At 43.2% G+C, this 21607-nt stretch overlaps 1 protein-coding gene across 1 annotated transcript; it reads left to right on the top strand.

The window, feature by feature from the left end:
* Positions 1 to 9849: 9849 nt before the first annotated feature.
* Positions 9850 to 10509, top strand: LOC145799715 (uncharacterized). Its single transcript, XM_082889348.1, has one exon. It carries the CDS (start codon positions 9850 to 9852, stop codon positions 10507 to 10509), a length of 660 nt encoding a protein of 219 aa, XP_082745474.1.
* Positions 10510 to 21607: the final 11098 nt, after the last annotated feature.

Here is a 21607-nt window from a genome sequence, read left to right on the forward strand (position 1 = left end):
TGTTTCTGAGTGATTAGAGTTGGAAACCAAGCTTAGAAATAGAAAGAACAAGTGTTAGAGCAAACAACATTTTCGGACAGCAAAACTGATCCAGAGCCGCACATGCAGCAATCCATTTCCAGATTCTACTAAAAAAGCACGTGGTCCCGCAAGTGCGGCCAAGTTTCCCGCAGGTGCGGGACAGCCCTGTTCAGCCAACTTCAAATAAGCATATCTTTTGCATCCGGACTCCGTTTTAGGTGATTCTTGAGCCTAAATTCAAGCCCCGGAAGTCTAGTTTCTAATGGTGGTGGTCTTACTTCCAAATTCTAAGTACACAAATAGATATGTCTAAATTAATGAAGATTGTTCACTTTCTGTCTACCAGTTTAATACCATTTCTTCTTCTAAACCATTTTCCTTTCGATTCTTCCTATTTTTCGAGACACGGATTATGACCTATTGAAGACTAATGAGTTTAGAACCACCATGTCTAATTGATTAAAGAATAAGAAAGAGATTGGTTTTATTCTCATATTATGCTATGTGCATTGTGTTGTAGGTCGAGGCGAGGACATCGTCCCATTGCTACCGGAAGCCCATCACTGTGAGTAATAGTAGTGTAATATTCTCTTTCATTTACTACTAATAGTTATCGATGGTGTTCTGTTATGCATAAGTAAGCTATGTTTCCTTGTGGTGAATAACTGGAAAACTTATGTGTGTTATTGAGCAATGATATCCTTATGGACCGGAGGTCGTTCTGCTATGCTAGTGATGGGCCCGAGGCCGTTCAGTTATAAGCCATGGAGTGTGGACAACTCTAATATTGAAGGAGGTGATGACATGCCGATGTCTCACCGACTCTAATATGATTCGAATCGATTATGGTTCATGGCTAGAGACCAAGGGAGGTAGTGTACATGTCGATGTTCTACCTACCCTCCAATGTGTGGACAGCTGTCGAGATGTGGGCCTAAGGCCGTTCTTTATAATATGTGGGCCTGAGGATGTTCTGTATAATATGTTGGGCCTGAGGCCGTTTTGTGCATATATTGGGCCTAAGACCGTTAAGGAAATGTTTACAGAACAAGATCAAACATGTGACTTATGTGCCTATATGTGTTGTAAATCATGTTTATTCATTTAAATCTATTACCTACTATTATTCACTGAGCCTTGCTCACTCCATTTTTATGTATATTTATGTAGGTGAGCCATCAGGGACCAACACTAGAATTGTATTGAAGTCCATCTCTTTGTCAAGCCGCTTGGGGTACGCCTTCATGTTGAGGCCTTAATTTTGATTACTGGGAGTTATGTAATTTATGGAGTCTTATATAAGTGTGTGTGTGAGATCTATATAAGTTTTGTGATTGTATATGTAAATATGGAAGTGTATTTAATGCTTAAATTTATTCATTTCGTCATGTATGCACCAGCTCAATGGATGTTATCTTTATATTGATATTTGCTTCCGCTTAAGGCCCCGTATGTGAATAAGTATTCGTAAAAACAAATTTGAGGCCTATGTGCAGGCCAGTCATGGACCAAACTTTTAGGGGTGGGTTTGGGTCGTGACACCTTAACTATGTTTATCAACGGAAGAGGGATTCGTTCTTTAGATCCGTATGATATACTGTCACCAGATATAGGAAGACAAACAACATCTTCAGGAATACTATACAGAGCCCTAAACTTAGTAATACTCTATTTGGATTCAAAGAAAGATTTTAATTGATTCATTTCGACAAACAAAAACTTAATAGTAGGAGGCGAAAACCAAAGAAATGCGAAATCACAAGAAGAAAAGAGGAGGAACTTGCAACAGTTATGAATCGATAGCTTCAGGCGGAGAGCGAAAAAATATGTATAGGGACTGAGGATGTGATGCGATGGAAGATGGAAAGTAAAGCAGCAAATTCTTCAATTAATATCTCAAAAGCGAAACGTCACATTAAAAGAGGAAATGAAGGGTGCCATTATTTGATATAAGATGACTCAATAGACGTGTGTCGCAAAGCACGTTGTCAACACAGACCCCAACCAAAATCGGCTACGACAACTTCAGCAATTCGTTATAAGAGATCGCCGAAGGAGGGGCAATTGTGAAGGGTAAAAATATTGACGTAGAGCCCAAGGAAATGGGTCTATGGCCTAAAGAATTTAACCCAACCGAAGCAGCTCCAAAGTGAGGGCTAGGCCAAAAACCTTGTTAGGTCCATCTTAATGAAAGAGATAAAGTTACGTGATAGAAGGTTTGAATAAAATCGCCTTCAGGAAGGAGATCCGCAACATAAAGGAGAGCCCTTGGATCCGTTTGTAACCTACGATGGAGATTAGAATTGACAGAGATAAGGATATAGGATCAACATATCCTGACAGCATGATCATCCAATGAGTAAGATCTGACAGTCGCAGATGAGAGCCAGTGTGCGAACTAATCTAGGCCATCCAAAATAAAACAATTCCGACGGTGCCAAATCATGAAAACTTGACCACTTGACTGACAAATGTCTGGGGGCATAAAATACCATTGGATCAAGACAGTCATCCAACAGCCCAAAGGCAAGGTATTGACACTATAAAAGGAAGGACCGAGAATAACAAAAGGGACTGGGAAAAAAATAATAAACCAATACAACTAGTCTTTCCTTTTTAAATATATTATGTCCAAACTATATTCTAACTTGATCGTCGGAGGGTTCTCCCTACCAACTCTGGTCGGAGAGAGATCACTGACATCTTGGTATTTTTTCTATAAAGCATAGGAAGGAGCAGCTCATATCGCTTTCCTTGTGGAGAAAATTTTATCCTTCCACAAAACCTATTGTTATAAGGTAATGTCGTTTGGCCTTAAGAATGCCAGAGTTACTTTCCAACTGATAATGACTCAAATGTTCAAGGACCTACTTGGCTGAACTATGGAAGCAGATATAGATGATATGGTGGTTGAGAGTCAGTTTGCAATAGACCACCTTGCCAATCTCAGAGAAGTTTTCAGCATCCTCAAGACTTATCAACTTCGCCTTAATGCCTTGAATTGCACTTTTGGGGTAGGATCAGGGAAGTTTTGGGGTTACATGGTTACTTGAAGAGAAATTGAAGCCAATCTATATCAAATTAAAATAATACAGATGTTCAAAATATCGAAGAAGGCCAAGGAACTTCAGAAATTGGCAGAAATGACAGCAGCGGTGAATCGGTTCATCAGCAGATCATCAGACCAAATGAAGCCCTTCTTCTAGCTCCTCAGGAAAAAAGTTGCATTCGAATAGGGACTCGAAGGCACTAAGGCATTACAATACCAAAGAAGTACCTCAATTAACCACTTATTTTGTCCATACTAGAGCAAGGAGAATAACTCTACTTGTATCTGGCAGTCGTAGGTCACGCAGTGAGTGCAATATTGGTTCGCAAAGTGAAAAAGGAATAGAAGGCTGTGTACTATCTGAGTAAAATTCTCTTAGATGTCAAGACTCGGTATCTACCATTGAAAAATTTGGTTTATGCTCTGTTCATCACATCGTGGAAACTCTAATACTACTTTCAAGGCTATACCATCAGTGTCCTTACTGAGTTCCCCCTTAGGTTTGTCTTCAGCATGGCTGATTTCTCGAGTTGAATAGCTAAATGGGCAGTTGAGCTTGGTGAGTTTGACATTAGGTATCATCCCATAATAGCAATCATGGCCCAGGTCTTGGCAGATTTTATCAAAAAGTTCACCCTTGGTTTGAGCATTGTACATTCGAACACTAGCTTGGAATTGGTTCTGTACACCACCAAGCTAGAAGGACAAAGTGCTTCAGCAGCATGGAAACTATTCATTTGAGACATCTGGCAACTCTACATTGACGGATCATCTAATAACAATGGTTCAGGGGTAGGGGTGGTACTGATCTCTCCAGAGAGATTCATCTAGGAATAAGCTCTGAAACTTAGATGGAAAGCCTCTAACAACGAGGCTGAATACGAAGCATTACTGGCTGGATTGCGGAACACCGAACAATTCAGTGCAAAGGAGCTCTTGGTTTTCAATAATTTCTTAACTAGTTGTCAACCAACTTACTGGGATATACGAAGCAAGGATTGAAAGGATGGCCATATATGCAGACAAGGCTAGAGAACTGATCAAGAAATTTCAGTCCATAAGGATGGAAGGAATCAATCAAGACAAACACAGTCATACTGATGCTCTAGCTTGCCTTGAGTCATCAACTAACACAAAATATGCTAGAAAGATTTGGGTTGAGTTTGTGTTGGAACTAAGCATTGCCTCTCTAGATTTGGTCCTTTGTGCAAACTTAAGATTCAGCTGGATGGCCCCAATGCTTTTTTTTTTTTTTAAAGATCTGGCACTCTTCCCAAACAAGGAGGCAAACAAAGTTCGACACCAGTAAGCTTGGTTTTGGATATAAGGAAACTATACTGATGCTCTTACCTCGCCCCTATCTACTATGTGTGCATCTAAATCTAGTCGATAAGGTTCTTTATGAAATTCATGACGGGATTTGTGGAAGCCACGTTGGTGGAAGATTGTTGGCGCACCATGACTTAACTCATGGGTACTGGTGGTCACAGATGCAAATGGATGCGTAACAATTTGTTCAGAAATATGACAAATGCCAGAGGTTCGCCCCTCCAATTTACCATCCAACCAAAGCTCTTACTTCGTTAACAAATGATAGAAGATTCATTGTTGTTGTGGCTAATTATTTCACCAAATAGGCGGAAGTGGAAGCATTGGCAAGTATCATGGAGGCAGACATGAAGCGGTTTGTCATTAGAAATGTTATGGTCCATTTCAATATCCCAAGGGTACTGATTGTAGGCAATGGAATGCAGTTTGACAAAAAATAAATAAATAAATAGAAAGTTTTGTGCTGATCTCAGGATCGAATGTTGGAACTCCACTTCGGGTTACCCACAGAGCAATGGGCAGGCAAAGTCGTCAAACAAAACAATCATCAATGAGAAGAAGAAACAACTTGATAGTGCTAAAGGGAAATGGGTTGAAGTGTTACCCCTTGTGTTATGGGCCTATCGGACTACAACTCGGTGTTCAACCGGGGAGACTCCCTATTCCCTCATCTATGAAATGGAGGCTGTTATCCCACTGGAAATCAGTCTCCCAACCATCTGATCAGAACTATTTGAAGGTGCAAGTAATGAAGAAGCCATAGCTCAGGCCCTAGACATAGTTAATGGTCGAAGAGAGGCTGCACTGATCAGACTTGCAGCATATTAGCAACAACTGATTAAGAGCTTCAACAAGGTGTTGCCAAGACAGTTCACAAACTGGTGAATTAGTTCTAAGGCATGTCATGGACCACAAAAGTGTACATGGTGATGGAAAGTTGGGTCCCACTTGGAAAAGGTACAAGGTTATAGTTGTGGCTGGGCATGGAGCACACTATCTGGAAAACCTCAAGGACAAAGCCGTTTCTCGGCCCTGGAATGTGACATATCTGAAGAAGTTCTACCAGTAGTATAGACCCCTAGTCCTTCTCAAATGTAATGGCATTTTTCTTTTGATTAATGAAAAATGTCTTTTTGCTTCCTCAAATTTTGGTTTCCAACATTTGAGGTCTTAAAACTTTTTGGCTCGGCCAATAAAGCCTTAGGGTCAAAACTTATTGCCAGGTGAAATAATATGTAAAGATTTGTACCTAAGTACTGAGGGCATGGTTCAAACTAAATATTGATTGAACTAAGCAGAGTTACAAGTAACTCTCGAAATAAGTTTCATTGGAAATGAACACATTTTAGCAAAGTTACGGATTAACTTTCTTAAATAGCTTTGATATAACCGAACGAAAATTAGCAAGGTTACAGGTAACCTTCAAAATTTAGCTTTAGATCGACCAAACGGACTTCGCAAAGTTAAGCTAGTTAACTTTCAGAATTAGTTTTGGATTGCAACCAAACGGACTTAGCAAAGTTGTTGCAAAACACTTTGTGCCAAGTGGCATTACTTAGTGGAAATTATGTTCAACTATCTAATTTTTAAACATGGTTAGTTTTTTCTTCTCAAAATTGCAGGATTTTCAAAGTTGCGAATGAATTTTTACTTAAGTAAAGAAGCATCAAAACTAACACTTCTGTACTACTGTATACAAACAAAGTTGGGACAAATTTGGATAATTCTTTCAAGAGCAAGCTTCCAACACAAGTTTTACTCAGCTCTAGGTAGGGGCAACCAATTATTTTTTCATACAAAACCTAGACCTAAGACATTCTTATTTGACTCCACTATTGTAGACACCTTATTTTGACTGGCCCTACGACTTGAGTGCTTTCTTTTGATTTCCCTATAATCAAAACAAGAATGTGTTTTTCACAATATTCTCAGTAAGAAAGATGAAAGTTTTTGCTGAATTTTCAACCCTAAGCCTATTTTGGCCAAGTGTTCAAGACCTGTCCAAAACTCTCTTTTGGAACCTTCTTTCCACACTTCGTTATGAATATTTCCGCAATGTTTCAAGGCTCACTTTTAAAATTCAAAATGAAACATTTTCACAAGAAATAAAGCAAAGAATAGCATGGAAATAGGAGGAAAGTATGAGTTCTATCAAAAAATCCTATTTCAAGCAAATCAGTCAGGCCTTGGCCATTGTTTTGGCCAGCTGGCCAATTTATTGGCTGATCGACCAACTTTTTAGCCAGCAGGCCAAATAATTGGCCGGCCAGCCAAGGTTTTGGCCCGCCAAGCCAAGATTTGGTCGTCCAGCCAAAAAATTGCTCGGCTGGCTAGTTTTCCAAGAAACAGAGCAGTTTCGGTAAAATTCTTGCTAGAAGTGTGTGGAACATGCTATTTCAAATATTTCTTGATACAGTCATGCATGAGATACACACCTCCTCACCCTCCATTATCTTCCTTTGGCCTCTAATGTCAAAAGAGCATTTGTCTCTTACCCCAAAAGGAGCATCCAATGCAACCATCATTGTCACTCCATCATCCTTGCCTTCCACCTTGTTCTATCTCGTGCTTGTTTGAGACTTACAGAGTGTGTATCTACTCATCTCTTATTAAGAAGAGAGTTGGGCCCTTCAACAAAGTCCTTGGCGTTTCTTATTTTATGGCCTTTGTTTTCAACCTTGTCCCCTACCACCTTCTCCACTAAGCATTCTTGTATTGCCTATATAAAGGTGATCAGATTGTTAGGAGAGGATTAATTTTTGAAAAGGAAAGCTAGAGAGAAAATGAGAGAAGTTTAAGCTTTGAAGCAAAAACTCCCATTTTCAAATATACACTACCATACACTGATATTCCATCCTCGAGACACCAAAACCACCCTAAAAACTCTGATATAGCCAAGCCTTAGTAGTCCTGATCAAAGGGAGTGGGTGTTATTGAAATAGAGGAAAATAGAGAGTTCCCTATACACTCTGTTAAACACCCAAAAATACCATTCACACAAGAATTTTGAATTTTCAAACCAAGAACTAAAAAATACACTTCCTAAACTTGAGGGTGATCAAAACAAAGTTTGGAAATCAAATCCTTTCCTTAGAAAGTGAATTTTGCACACTTTTATTCTCTTTTACTTTCTTTCTTATTTTGAGTTTTTTGCTTTCATTTCATTTCATACTGTAAACTTGCTATACTCTAACTAGGCGTGGTTAGGTAAGCCACCCACATATTCCCTACTTGTTTCTGTTTTTGGTGCTTGAAAAATAGAAAATAGAGTTTTGGTCTGGCCTGATTGGTCGGCTGGCTAACCTCTCCTGGAGAGAACCCAACAGCATCCCAGTTTTGAGTAGAACAGTCTCCGATGGTCTTCAAGACCCCCTTGAAGCTTCTGTTTTTCCTGTTTTTCTTTCAATTTAAAAGAGATCTATGAGGATATATCCTGTTGTAATATTTTCTTTCCTCTCCCTATTTGGATTTTTAATATTTAAATGTTGTAATAATTCCTCACATCGCTTCTTTCTATCTCACGCTTTTACTCGCTTTCCTTTTCTGTACATACGTAGTGTATTATGTTTGTCATCATATCTATGCTTTATAACTAAGTTTCATGCATCTTGATTTGGCTAAATTTGCATTTGTGAGTTTAATCGATTATTACATAATTTTGCACGCAACTTCATGTTCTTGATATGAATCACGTGTCATGTTTTAGAAGCCGAATCACTAGTTGCATATCGTGAATGAATTGCATTAGAATCTTGTATATAGGATCATGTATGTTTTAAAAACTTTGTTTTGTACCTATTTGCGGGACACCAGTAAATATGCAAACTTTTATGTTTTAGCATCCCGTTTGTGTGTGTTTTTCTTACTATGTTTAGCATCCTGCCATGCGACTATGTGTTTATTTGATATATCTCTATGAATGCTTGTCGATGGAGGTTATGTTGCTCAATTTGGAACAAAATTGATTTTCATGTCTCATACTCATGTTTCCATCGAGTTGTTTAAAATGCTTTCAAAAATACATGAAATCAAATTGTTCCAAAATAAATGACCCAATCTATACTTGTTTGCTTGACATAGTAATTTTAGCATTTATTAAATAACCTAAATATGAACATATAAAGCAAATAAAATTCATGTCATGGTTTAGTAGAGGCCAATCTTTGATCGAGTAAGCAGCGATGCTCAATTAATGACCTTCTCCTCTGTGGGAGCCGAATAAATCGAGGTCAATAGGGCTGGATGTAGATATGAGATCAGTTAGGGACATAACTTTTATTCGGCATTGATCCTAGTCGATCGAAGAACTGAATAAAATAATCAGCATTCCAACCAGTAGAATAAAAGCCGAATAGATGTACATGCAATGGATCAAGGGTGGGCTCGACCCTAAGGCCCAAGGGGAATAATATAAATAGAGGATCATCAGTCAAAGAAAGGCATGTGAGAACAAGTAAGTATAACTTGAGATATAATCAACCAAGAGAGCAGATACTGACTTATCCATCGGAGTGCTAATTCCGGCACCCCCGACCAGAGTGTTCATTTATTTCAGGTGACTAGCTGAGGATCACGAGCATCTTAGAAGATCAATGGAGTATTTTTGAACCACTTCTCCACAATTGGCGCCGTCTGTGGGAATACTTCAGCACTTTCATGGCGGGCATGATGGGAGATCCTCCGGTGATCACTGACGACCTTACACCACGAGTTGATACCACTCCAAGCAACCTATTCGGACCAGAAAAGATTAACGCACGAAGAGCCTTGAACTTTGATTCAGCTACCCAGACCTCACCCTCGACATCAGCACATGAGACAATGCGAGCAATTATGAATCAGACGAAGCAAAGCGAACAGAGGTTGGAAAACATGATGGTGGAGAACGAATGCCTTCGACATGATTTGGCTTTGGAGGTGGCAAAATCCAAACAGGTTGTGCGCCAAGATCCAGAAGGGCCTCTGAGAAAGGATGGTCGACGACCTCGAATTCGGAGATAAGACATTAGCAGTGATTCTAACTCGTCGTCCCCAGAGTTCAAAAGAAGGGACGAGTCGCTGTCTCCAGTTCTTCCGAATGGAGTCCGCGTGCAAGGACTAAACGAAGACGAAATGACTCAGACGAAGAAGATCAACATAACCCCTTTGTGCGATGGATCACAAGGGCGGTACTGCTCAAAAAGTTCAAAGCTCCGTTGCTCACCCTCTACGATGGAAAATCAGATCCCACCGATCACATCCGTCATTACAAGCAAGCCATGACACTACATGCAGACGACGAGTCCTTCATGTGCTGAATATTTCCCAGCAGTTTGGGAACATTGGCCGTCAGATGGCATTATAAATTGGAACCGGCATCGATCAAGAGCTTCCATCAACTCCAAAAATCCTTCAGGGTAAGGTTCATCACTAATGAGGTCCAGCCAAAGCAGGCTGACTCTCTTTGGGAAATGCAAATTCAACTAAGGGAAACCCTACGTGCTTATGCGGCGCGCTATTGGGAATGCTTTAATCTCGTGGATGATACATGCAATGACTCCATGGCCATTACTACCTTTAAAATGGGGTTGCACCCTGATGGTACCCTCCGCAGCTCCTTAACCAGAAGGCCCCCTAAAACGGTCTGGCCGCTAATGAAAAAAGTCGAGGAATACTGCAAAGTAGAGGATGACACCTTGCGGGTTAAAACTGGGTATAAGGCCAACAAGACGGCCACATCTGAGATCGTTCAGCCGATAAATCCTGTACCCTCGCGGAGCCTTAAACCACCGAATTGGACAAAACGAGATAGAAGACGAGATTCACGCCGATCAAATGACTACTGTCCACAACGGGCAAGTGAACAACTTCAAGTGGATAGCAGACACACCAGGCGCACGAACAAAAAATATAAGGAGTTGTTGGAGTCGATCAGCACGGTTATGACTAAAGTTCAACATCTATCGTTCTTAAAATGGTCGCCCAAGATGGTGGGACCTCCCGACACGAGGAGACGGGATAGGCAATGCGAATATCGCAAAGATCACGGTCATGATACCGACAGTTGCTACGCTTTGAAAGATCACCTTGAGGAGTTGGTACAAGACGTTCAGCTTCATCAACACGTCTGAAAGAACAACTCAACCAAAACAGTCGCTTTACGGCAGGATTCACCTCCGCTCGGCGTAATCCACATGATATACAGCTAGCCGATGGGCTCCGCTGTACATACATTTCAGTCGCATCCTAACCCCCAAAAGCAAATCACTCCGGCAAAACGGCCCCATGAAGCTGTGAGTATTGCTTTTGATGATTCAGATTTGGCCGGCGTAACACTTCCCCACACTGATCCCTTGGTCATCAAGTTACACGTAAATGAATTCACCGTTGAGCGTGTTCTCATTGATCAAGGGAGCACTTCGAAAGTTATGTATTACAAGACGGTCGTCAACTTGGCTTCACTAAGTTGGACCTGTCCCCGGCTCATTATCCATTATTCAGCTTCAACGCTAATCCGGAATACCCGTTGGGAAAAATCACAATACCAGTTCATGCGGGCTCCCGATCAGTGGATGTGGAATTCTTGATTGTCAAGCTTCCTTCGCCATATAATCTCATCATGGGGCAAACTTGGTTGCATACCATGACGGCCGTGCCAAGCACCTATCATCAACTGCTTCGTGTAGACGTGCCTCGAACGTCCCGGGAGGGAATCTCGTTTTGTTCATTGGGCTTACTACAGTTCGGACTCAATGTCATGGTCCTGTATCTAATCTCGCAGAGTGCAATGCAAGACCGATGAATCATCAAAGAGTCCAAGTCCGGCAAATCGTTTTGGAAAACAGATTTTTAGAAAGAAGTGCCAAACATGGACTACTTTGCCAGATACAGAGTCGCCACCTAAATATTTTGTTTTGGGGGAATTTAGGAAACCCTGACTCGTTGCCTAAGGCCACGTGTCCGTCATTACCAAAGTTGCCTCAGCTTGGGAACTTGGGTACAATTGGGGAAGGTCAGCTATGAGCACGCTCACTCGCCCGATCCGAAGATCGGCCTATACTAAGCATGATATTTTGTTCTGAAAACATATGTGCTCTTATTCCGGTTAATTAGTTAGAATTTACTATGTGATACACACAACACACAAGTATAGACCAAATCGCCTAATTTGGAACAAAGCATCGCATATCCGTTTCGTTTAGAAATGGTTTGAAATTTGCTCCTCGCAAGTAGGCTAAAACACAGATTTCAATGAATTATTCCAATTCAAGTAATCCAACCTTCACCCACGGGCATCCAAGCAGTTATATCACATAAGCAATTAGCCTCATGGCAAGCATGTTGTCATGTTAACACTCACACGCATGCAAGATGCTAAAGCATAAAAACCTTACCTAGTACTCGGAGCCAAAACAATGAACTAGTTAGGAATCATGCATGATCCTAGTTCATGTTAAGATGGCTAATACAACACATACAAAATACAACTAAAATAGGCTTGGCTATTCTACAATGGCATGTGAAATGCAACACTTAACATGTATTCAACTCGGAATTAAAATGCTATGCAATTAGTTTGATGCGCCGAGCTTGGTGCATGCAAGACAGATGAATGAATGCAAACATGCGAACATAAGTATGCTAATTAAAACATGCCCTAAATTAACCATCATAAGCTAGTAAATAAAAGGGAGAAAGACATGGGGTTGAAAGACATACATCACACGCACACACACTTATTACAACATTGCCCTCTTGCAGAGGGTCCGAATAAATAATATAAAACAAATAAATAATTAACTACTCTAGCTAATTAAATATTACAAAATCCTAAATTAATTAACAAATTAGTTACAAAGGGAGGCCGCTGCAGCCCCATCTCGGAATGCTTGGATGATGTATGCTCGATTTGCCTTGCACGGAAACCCGTCGCCATGCCACTGTTGCCTCTGTTTACACTGTTCTGCACCTCTGAGAACTGCACAAGTCCCAAGGACACTTCTGAACCACCTTCTAAGCATTGTGGAAGGTCACCGGCCAAAAGGAAAGGCCACCGGCCATTGGAAAATGGTCATCGGCCATAAGTGGAGCTCTCGGCCAACAATACATGGCCGACCGGCACTAAAGATGGCCGACAGACCATCTCTTTCTGCAGAATCCTATTTTGCTGTAGCAGAGGGCAAACAGAGCATGGCAATGCATTTTCAAAGCAATGTATGCATAACCACCCTCCCTATCATGTTTAAGACTCAAGGGAGTATAGTCCTCGACCCTCGGACCATCAATCATGCATTTCAATGCATGATGGCCAAAGAAGCCAAGTGTGCAACTCGATGTGGAATGAAATGCACAAAACACATAAAGGGCCTCAACCTCTATCACGATTGATCAAGAGGCAAGGGATGCACACACAATGCAATGCAACCTAGGCAAGTAAGCAAGCATGTAAATAACTCAAGTATGCAACAAATCTAATGCAACATGAGCATGTTAACATGCAATATGCAATAGGCAGACAACCTAAACATGTGGACATGTATAGCATGCAACAACATGCAAAATGAAGCAAACATGCAACAACATGGTGAGACGGACTTACACTAACATGGGTAGCTCTCAAGCATGCCAAAATCAGTGGCCAAAATGCTAAGGGACAAGGGACAAGGCCACATACAAACATGCATGGTAATTAGCCTAACATTTGAACATCACAGGGGCAACTTTTAAGCATACTTAAAAGGGACAAACATGGACATAAGATCAACATGCTAAGCTCTAAAAAACATGTAAGGGATGATGCCAAATCAACCAAATAAGGCAAGCAAAGCATGCAAGAAGGTCTAAGGCCTAAGGCTTGACAAAGGAGCTCAAACCACGGCCATACAAAGCAAGTCCCAAAGGGTGAAAGGGACTCAAAACAGTCCCAATGTAGGTCGAGACTAGGCCAAAAACATACTTAGATGGCATCCAAATGGCCTAAGCATATAGGCATGCACAATGACTCAATCATGGTGCATAAAACACCAACCTTTTAAAGCATTAAAGGAGTGAGAAGATGCAAGCATGTGAGCATGAAACAAGGACTGAAATATCATAACTGATGGTGCCAAACCACTGAAATGATGCAAATAGAGTATTGTAGAGGAGCCAACACTCAAAGCATACAAGCTAGGTTGCATGATAGCTATACAAAGCAAGTCATGGATGACCCAAACAACCAAAATCAAACCTAAAGCATGCCAAAACATGCATAAAAACTTCATGGAGTCAAGCCAAAATCATGCTAGAAACAAAGCTCAAAGCACACAGCATATTAGGGCAATTTCATGGAATTACAAGACAAGTGTACAAAGCATGCATGGCATGTCTAAACGAACTTTGGACAGAGGTATATCATGGCAAAATAACACCTAATACCCTCTAAAATAAAGCCAAATAAATCTATGCACACATGCTACAACACAAGCCACTTATGTTAGCATTAAAGACAAATGGAGAGGGGATAACCCTCTCCCATTTAGGACGTCAAAATTGCCTCTCCTCCACTAAAAATCCTCTGGAGTTCAGTGGTAGAGAGGTCATGCAAAGCTAAGAACAATGGCCAAAAGGTATGGCCTAAAACAAGGCCTAACAAGGCCTTAGAGGGGGGAGACAACCCCAAACCTCAAAGTGACCTTAAGCAAAGTTCTAAAGAACACAAAATCAAAACTTTTATCAGTTATACAGTAAGCTTAAAAATAGATGCAAGGTAGGCTAAAAGCTTGTGCAAAAATGGGGAATAAAAGGATAAGTTTCTCACCCTTGTAGACTTTCTTCAAGAACAATGGTCCAGCAGGTTTTTTGAGTCCAAAGCAACCCAAGAACACCAAAATCAACCTCTAAGGACCTCAGCTCCAAGAGGATGGTGTAATGCTAGTTGTTTGTGTGCAAAAGTATGAACAAAACAACCTTATACACACACAAATATGTAAAGAGAGGGGGATATAGAGATAGATAGATACAACTATTTCTAACCCTAATTTCAAACCTCTGGAACCCTTGAGGAGGGAGGAGAAGCTCCCTCTTTATAGAATTCCAATCTTGCCAAGCTTCCAAAACAAGCTAAGCAAGAGACAAATCCCTCCATACACGTGTATGGAAGGGGTGAATTGTGCGTGCCAGCTTTGCTAGCTGGCACTAAATATCTGCATAAAGCAGATGAATAGGGGTCGGCTAGAAAATATGGCCAATTGACCAACAAAAATGGCCGGCCGACCAAAAACATTGCTGACCGACCAAAATATTTGGCCGGTAGCAAGAAAACAGGGCCGCTGGCCTCAAGCCAAGGCCGGTGAGGTGTGGGGATGGCCAACAAGCCATTCCCTGCCCTCAGAAGCATAAACACAAGTGTTTGGTGTACAACTAAGCACAAAACAAACAAGTCGAGAGGTCTTGAGGCAAGGCGCGCGACCAAAACCTCCGAGAACTCAAGACGAACACGAACATGGATGATCACCTAGTGTTCAAACGGTGACGTCCAAGTCTTGAGGATGGTCAAAAATGGGGTGTCTACACTCCGCTTCCCGACAGAATGCAGTATTGAACAAATCCGTGGTTCCTAGAAATCGGCACAAGCATGTTATCTCCTTGTCGCAAAGACACCAAAAGAGTTGGAAGTGAATTCTATTGAGGTGCTGGATCGAGAGAGCCTTGACGATGTTGGGCGGCTCCTAAGTGAAAAGGCCACGGAAGCCTTGGATCGAGTTGAAATTGACGGGAATCTAGACAGGTTCTTCATGGTCGGCGCCTCTCTGAATGAAGCCGACAGACAGCAGCTAATTTCCTTTTTGCTCAGCAACCTTGATGTATTTACATGGACACCATATGAGATGCCGGGTGTGGATCCGTCTATTTCTCAGCACCGTTTAAACGTTGACCCTAAATGCAAGCTGATTATTTAGAAAAGTCGGCGGTCGGCCGCAGAACACACTGCTGCTGTTGTTGAAGAAGTTGACTGGTTACTTGATGCTGGGGCAATCCAGTAAGTTACCTATCCTACATGGTTGTCGAATACTGTGGTTATCAAGAAGAAAAATGGGACTTGGCATGTTTGTGTGGATTTCACGGACTTAAATAAAGCTTGTCCTAAGGATTTTTTTCCCCTCCCCAGAATAGACCAACTCGTAGATGCCACGGTGCATCATCAACGTATGAGTTTCCTCGTGCCTACAGAGGCTACCATCAAATTGCCATGCATCCGGAAGACCAAGACAAAACTGCATTTCTCACCCCAAGAGGGACCTATTGCTATAAGGTAATGCCTTTTGGGCTGAAGAATACGGGGGCAACTTACCAAAGACTAGTCACTGCCATGTACAAGGAACAACTCGGCCGAACTATGGAAGTGTACATTACTGATATGGTAGTCAAGTCCAAAGAAGAGCAAACTCACCTGGCCGATCTAGAAGAGACATTCGGCATTCTACGCAAGTACAAAATGAAACTGAACGCCTCCAAATGCGTATTCGGGATCAGATCCGGCAAATTCCTTGGCTTCATTGTTAACCACCGCGGAATCGAAGCCAACCCGAGGCAAATCACAGCAATCCTTGAACTGGGCTCTCCTTGCTCAGTTAAAGAGGTTCAAAAGCTGATGGGGATGGCCGCTGTGCTCAATAGGTTCATCAGTCGTTCCACAGATTGCTGCCGACAATTCTTTCATACCCTTTAGCAAGGTAAAGCTTTCGAAAGGACCTCCGGGTGCGAAGCTGCCTTGAACAGTTTGAAGACTTACCTCCGATTAGTTCTATTTTTGACAACTCCTTCGGCAGGTGATCCGCTCATTTTATATCTAGCAGTTTCCAATCGGGCCAATAACGCCGTACTGATAAAGGAAGAACTTGGGGAGCAGTGGCCAGTCTATTATGTGAGCAAAGCAATGGTTGACACCGAAATACATTACCTTCCGTTGGAGAAACTCATCCTAGCTCTCGTCATGGCAGCAAGAAAACTGATGCATTATTTTCAAGGGCATTCCAGTGGGGTAGTCACGTACTACCCCCTCCGGTCAGTACTCCGCAGTGCAGAAGCATCGGGGCGCATTTCAAAATGGGCTCTGGAACTTGGCCAGTATGATATTCAATTTCTGCCCAGAACCTCGATCAAGGGGCAAGTGCTCGCCAACTTTGTGGCCGAATTCACTGAATGCCTCGCTGACTATAAGTCTAATCAAATTCAACCTAAGCCAAATTGGAGAATTTATGTAGGGGACATTTGGCAATTGTATTGTGACGGATCATCCAATTAACGTGGCAGTGGGGCGGGTGTAGTGATCATGGCTCCCGACGGGGCAATAATCGAGTAAGCAGTCAAACTCGGCTTTGAACCATCAAACAACGAGGCCGAATATGAAGCACTGCTAACCAGCTTACGGAATGCACATCTCTTGGGTGCTCAGCGTCTACTTATCTTTTGTGACTCAAAGTTGGTCATCAATCAGTTGAAGGGGGAATACGCGGCCAAAAACGACCGTATGGCAGCTTACATGAAAATGGCGAGTTCCTTGCTGGAAAAATTCGACCACCATGAATTGAACCAAATAACCCAAGATCAGAATACACATGCAGATGCCCTAGCTTGCCTAGCCTCTGCTATCAACTTAGAGATTAAACGGACAATTGAAGTGGGGTTCATCCTTAAACCGAGCATCGGCCTTTCGGAGTTGGTCCAGATCAATGTTATAGAGTCAGGGCCAATTTGGATGGACCCTATCGCTACATTCCTATCTTCCAAACAGCTCCCGATGGATAAGAAAGAAGCACACAAGCTGCGAAACAAAGCCCTGCGATATTACTTGGATCCACAAGGAAAGCTCTACAAGAAATCCCTTTCTGGTCCATACTTAGAATGCGTTCATCCGGATAAAGTCGAGGAACTCATGACTGAAATACATGAAGGTAGTTGTGGAGCCCATTCTAGCGGACGCTCTTTGGCTCATCGAGTTGTGACACAAGGATATTACTGGCCGACAATGAGAGCAGATGCTGAGTGTTACGTCAAGAAATGTGAACAGTGCCAGAAGTTTTCCCCTTTGACCCATTTGCCTGCTGAAGAGTTAAGCTCTATAACCAATCCTTGGATGTTCACCCAATGAGGACTTGACATCGTTGGACCATTACCTCGCACCCCGGGCAGCAAGCGATTTATGATTGTCGCGACAGATTACTTCACAAAATGGGTCGAAGCGAAGGCACTAACACACATTCGAGATACGGATGTGAAGCGTTTTGTATGGAGAAATATCATAACATGATTCAGCATTCCAAGAGCACTTATTTCTGACAATGGCACCCAGTTTGATTGCGGCGTCTACCGGGAATTGTGCAACAAGTATGGTATTTGGCCCTACTTCTCCATCCCGGCCTATCCACAGAGCAATGGTCAAGCTGAACCCTTCAACAAAACTATTTTGGACGGCATCAAGAACGGTTGGAGAAAGCTAAAGGAAAGTGGGTTGAAGAGCTCCCCAGTGTGTTGTGGGCTCATCGCACTACACCAAGGCGATCAACTGGAGAAACGCCGTTCGCCCTGTGCTTTGGGACTTGGGCAATTATCCCCCTGGAGATCGGCCTACCCACTCTGAAAATGAAGGTCTTTGACTTGGGCTGTAACGACATGATGCTAGCTTTGGATCTAACTCTGATTGAAGAATGGCGAGACCGAGCCCTCGCATCTATGGCACGGTATCAGCAGCAGCTCGCTAAATCATACATTCAATGTGTGCATCTGTGACGTTATATGCCCAGAGAACTGGCCCTGAAGAAAGTTCTTCCCGCTACTAAGAACCCCGCTGACGGAAAGCTGGTCCCAACTGGGACGGCCCATATCAGATTGAGTCAATCACCGGCACAGGGGCATATCGGCTCAAAGATATGTCTGGGAGGAGTCTGCCACGCCCTTGGAATTCCACACATCTATGTAAATTCTATCATTAACCCGACTTGTGGGGCATGGTACTTGTTTCGAATGTTCACCGTGTACAAATTTCAATTTTGCAATACAAAGTCTCTTACTTCCTCACTGTGACATTCAGCTCGTTAAAACAAGACTCTTCAGTCTCTGAATTCGGAGCCCCATCAGTGAATGTCACTGTTGGGCCAATTAAGCCTCCGGATTCGGAGCGCCCTTCGTGGATATCACGATTAGCCAAGATATAAGTCTCCGAATTCGGAGCCCCATCAGTGCATGACACTTTTTGGCCGATTAAGCCTCCGGATTCGGAGCGCCCTTCATGGATACCACGATTGGCCAAGATAAGTCTCCGAATTCGGAGCTCCATCAGTGAATGACACTGCTGGGCCGATTAAGCCTCCGGATTCGGAGCACCCTTCGGGGATACCACAATTGGCCAAGATAAGTCTCCAAATTCGAAGCTCCATCAATGAATGACACTACTGGGCCGATCAAGCCTCTAGATTCGGAGTACCCTTCATAGACATCACGATTGGCCAAGATATAAGTCTCCAAATTTGGAGCGCCATCAGTGCATGACACTTTTGGGCCGATTAAGCCTCCGGATTCGGAGGGCCCTTCGTGGATACCACGATTGGCCAAGATAAGTCTTTGAATTCGGAGCCCCATCAGTGAATGACACTGCTAGGCCGATTAAGCCTCCAGATTCGGAGCGCCCTTCGTGGATACCACGATTGGCCAAGATAAGTCTCCAAATTCGGAGCCCATCAGTGAATGACACTGCTGGGCCGATTAAGCCTCCGGATTCGAAGCGCCCTTCGTGGATATCACGATTGGCCAAGATAAGTCTCCGAATTCGGAGCCCCATTAGTGAATGACACTGTTGAACCAATTAAGCCTCCGGATTCGGAGCGCGCTTCGTGGCTATGATGATTGGCCAAGATATAAGTCTCCGAATTTGGAGCCCCATCAGTGCATGACACTTTTGGGCCGATTAAGCCTCCGGATTCAGAGCGCCCTACGTAGATATCACGATTGGCCAAGATAAGTCTCTAAATTCGGAGCCCCATTAATGCATGACACTTTTGGGCCGATTAAGCCTCCGGATTCGGAGCGCCCTTCGTGGATACCATGATTGGCCAAGATAAGTCTCCGAATTCTGAGCCCCATCAGTGCATGACACTACTGGGCCGATTAAGACTCCGGATTCAGAGCGCCCTTCGTGGATACCACGATTGGCCAAGATAAGTCTCCAAATTCGGAGCCCCATCAATGAATGACACTGCTGGGCGAATTAAGCCTCTGGATTCGGGGCGCCCTTCGTGGATATCACGATTGGCCAAGATATAAGTCTCCGAATTCGGAGTGCCATCTGTGCATGACACTTTTGGGCCGATTAAGCATCCGTATTCGGAGCGCCCTTCATGGATATGACGATTGGCCAAGATAAGTTTCTGAATTCGGAGCCCCATCAATGCATGACACTTTTGGGCCGAATAAGTCTCCGGATTCGGAGCGCCCTTCGTGGATACCACGATTGGCCAAGATAAGTCTCTGAATTCGGAACCTTGTCAATGAGTGACACTTTTGGGCCGAATAAGTCTCCAGATTCGGAGCGCCCTTCGTGGATACCGCAATTGGCCAAAACAAGTCTCCGAATGAGCCTCCGGATGCAGAGACCCTTCGTCGAAATGACGATTGGCCGAGACAAGACGTCTCAGAACTCGGCATTTCTTCCATTTGTATTATTATTAAAAAGCATAGACGCAATAGACGAAAAATGGCAAATAGCAGAAACAACTTTCTAGCATTTAAAATGATACATTTTATTAATTTGATAGAGATTACATAATTTACGTTCAACTTGCGTTAAAAACGATACAATATAATCATATTTATTCGGCGTCACCTTTGTCGTCGCTCCTTTCGACTTCGTAAGCCGCAAAAGGAAAATCGTTACTCTGGTATAACGGCGATGCCGAATCAATACCTACCGCCCAGAGAGCCTCCACGGCACGGAAGGCGTTGACCCACCCGTGTTTGAATCCCCAATTCTCGCACTGGCAAAATTCCTCGACGAGCTTTTCCTTCATCTTGTCTATCCCAACTTTTCGGCCATTGTGGAAGCCTCGTTCATAGGTTGTGGCCTTTGCATTCTCCATTGCAAACATACTTGCCTTATCTTGATCAGCAATCGCATGACTTATCAGCTATTGCGTCACCCTTTCATCCACAATTGGGTTACTTGGGCTGGCCGAATGTGTCTCAGCAGTCTTGGCCTTCAGCTCACGCTCAGCTTTCTCTGCGCGAGCTTCTAAGTTCCAAATGCGTTCATCCTTCTACTCTATCTCCCGCCACATGGCACGTAGACACATGCCAATTTCATAGGCGGTATATAGCCCTCTCATCGCTCCATGGATGCCTTTCCGAAACACTTCGAAATCCTATCGACTGACCATCGATTGCTGGACTTCTGGTGGAAAAATCTGTCGAGCGAACTCGACTGTACTCCACAAAAATCGCAAAACTCAGCGGGCACAGTGTCGCACCGGATTCTCCCATTGAGCGCGGTTGAGGGGAGTTGCCCCGTTGTTGTTTCTCTCTTCTGGGCGACCTACTTCAACGACATAGGGACTGGCGTCTCTCCCGCTCCCTCGACGTCCTACTATCTGTGCGCACAGGCTCGCCACTACGATTCATCTCTGCGTCAAGCTCAGCCAATGTCCTCTCCTCTCCTCTACTGTTGAAGAATAGTCTATTTGACATTCACACTTATCTAACCTTCCTCAATAGACTGGTAGAGTCGAGTTTGTACACACTAATGGGACCTACGCGCACGAAACACTCATCTCATTTATTCCCTACGGGCGCACCACCCCCAAGGTGATATCATTAATGCTAAACTCCAAAAGCCTTGCGCCAATTGAATCATGTGCCCCAGCCGCTCCATGGGCCAATATCATTTGACGTCAGAATTCATGCACCAGCTACGGCAAGGGCAGATTCATCAATCTAATCAGCCATAGGGAAAGTCCTTACGCCAACCAGGTTGAGTGCCCCAGCCACTCTATGGGCAAATATCATTCGGCGTTAGAGTTCATGCACCTGTTGGGGCAAGGGCAGATTCATCAATCTAATCGGCCATAAGGCAAGCCCTTACGCCGACCAAGTTGAGTGCCCTAGCCACTCCATGGGCCAATATCATTCGGCGTTAGAGTCCATGCACCAGCTGGGGCAAGAACAGATTCATCAATCTAATCGGCCATAGGGCAAGCCCTT

This window comes from Camellia sinensis, chromosome 9, assembly GCF_055761805.1.
Source record: "Camellia sinensis isolate YWXY chromosome 9, ASM5576180v1, whole genome shotgun sequence".
Taxonomy (NCBI): Eukaryota; Viridiplantae; Streptophyta; class Magnoliopsida; order Ericales; family Theaceae; genus Camellia; species Camellia sinensis.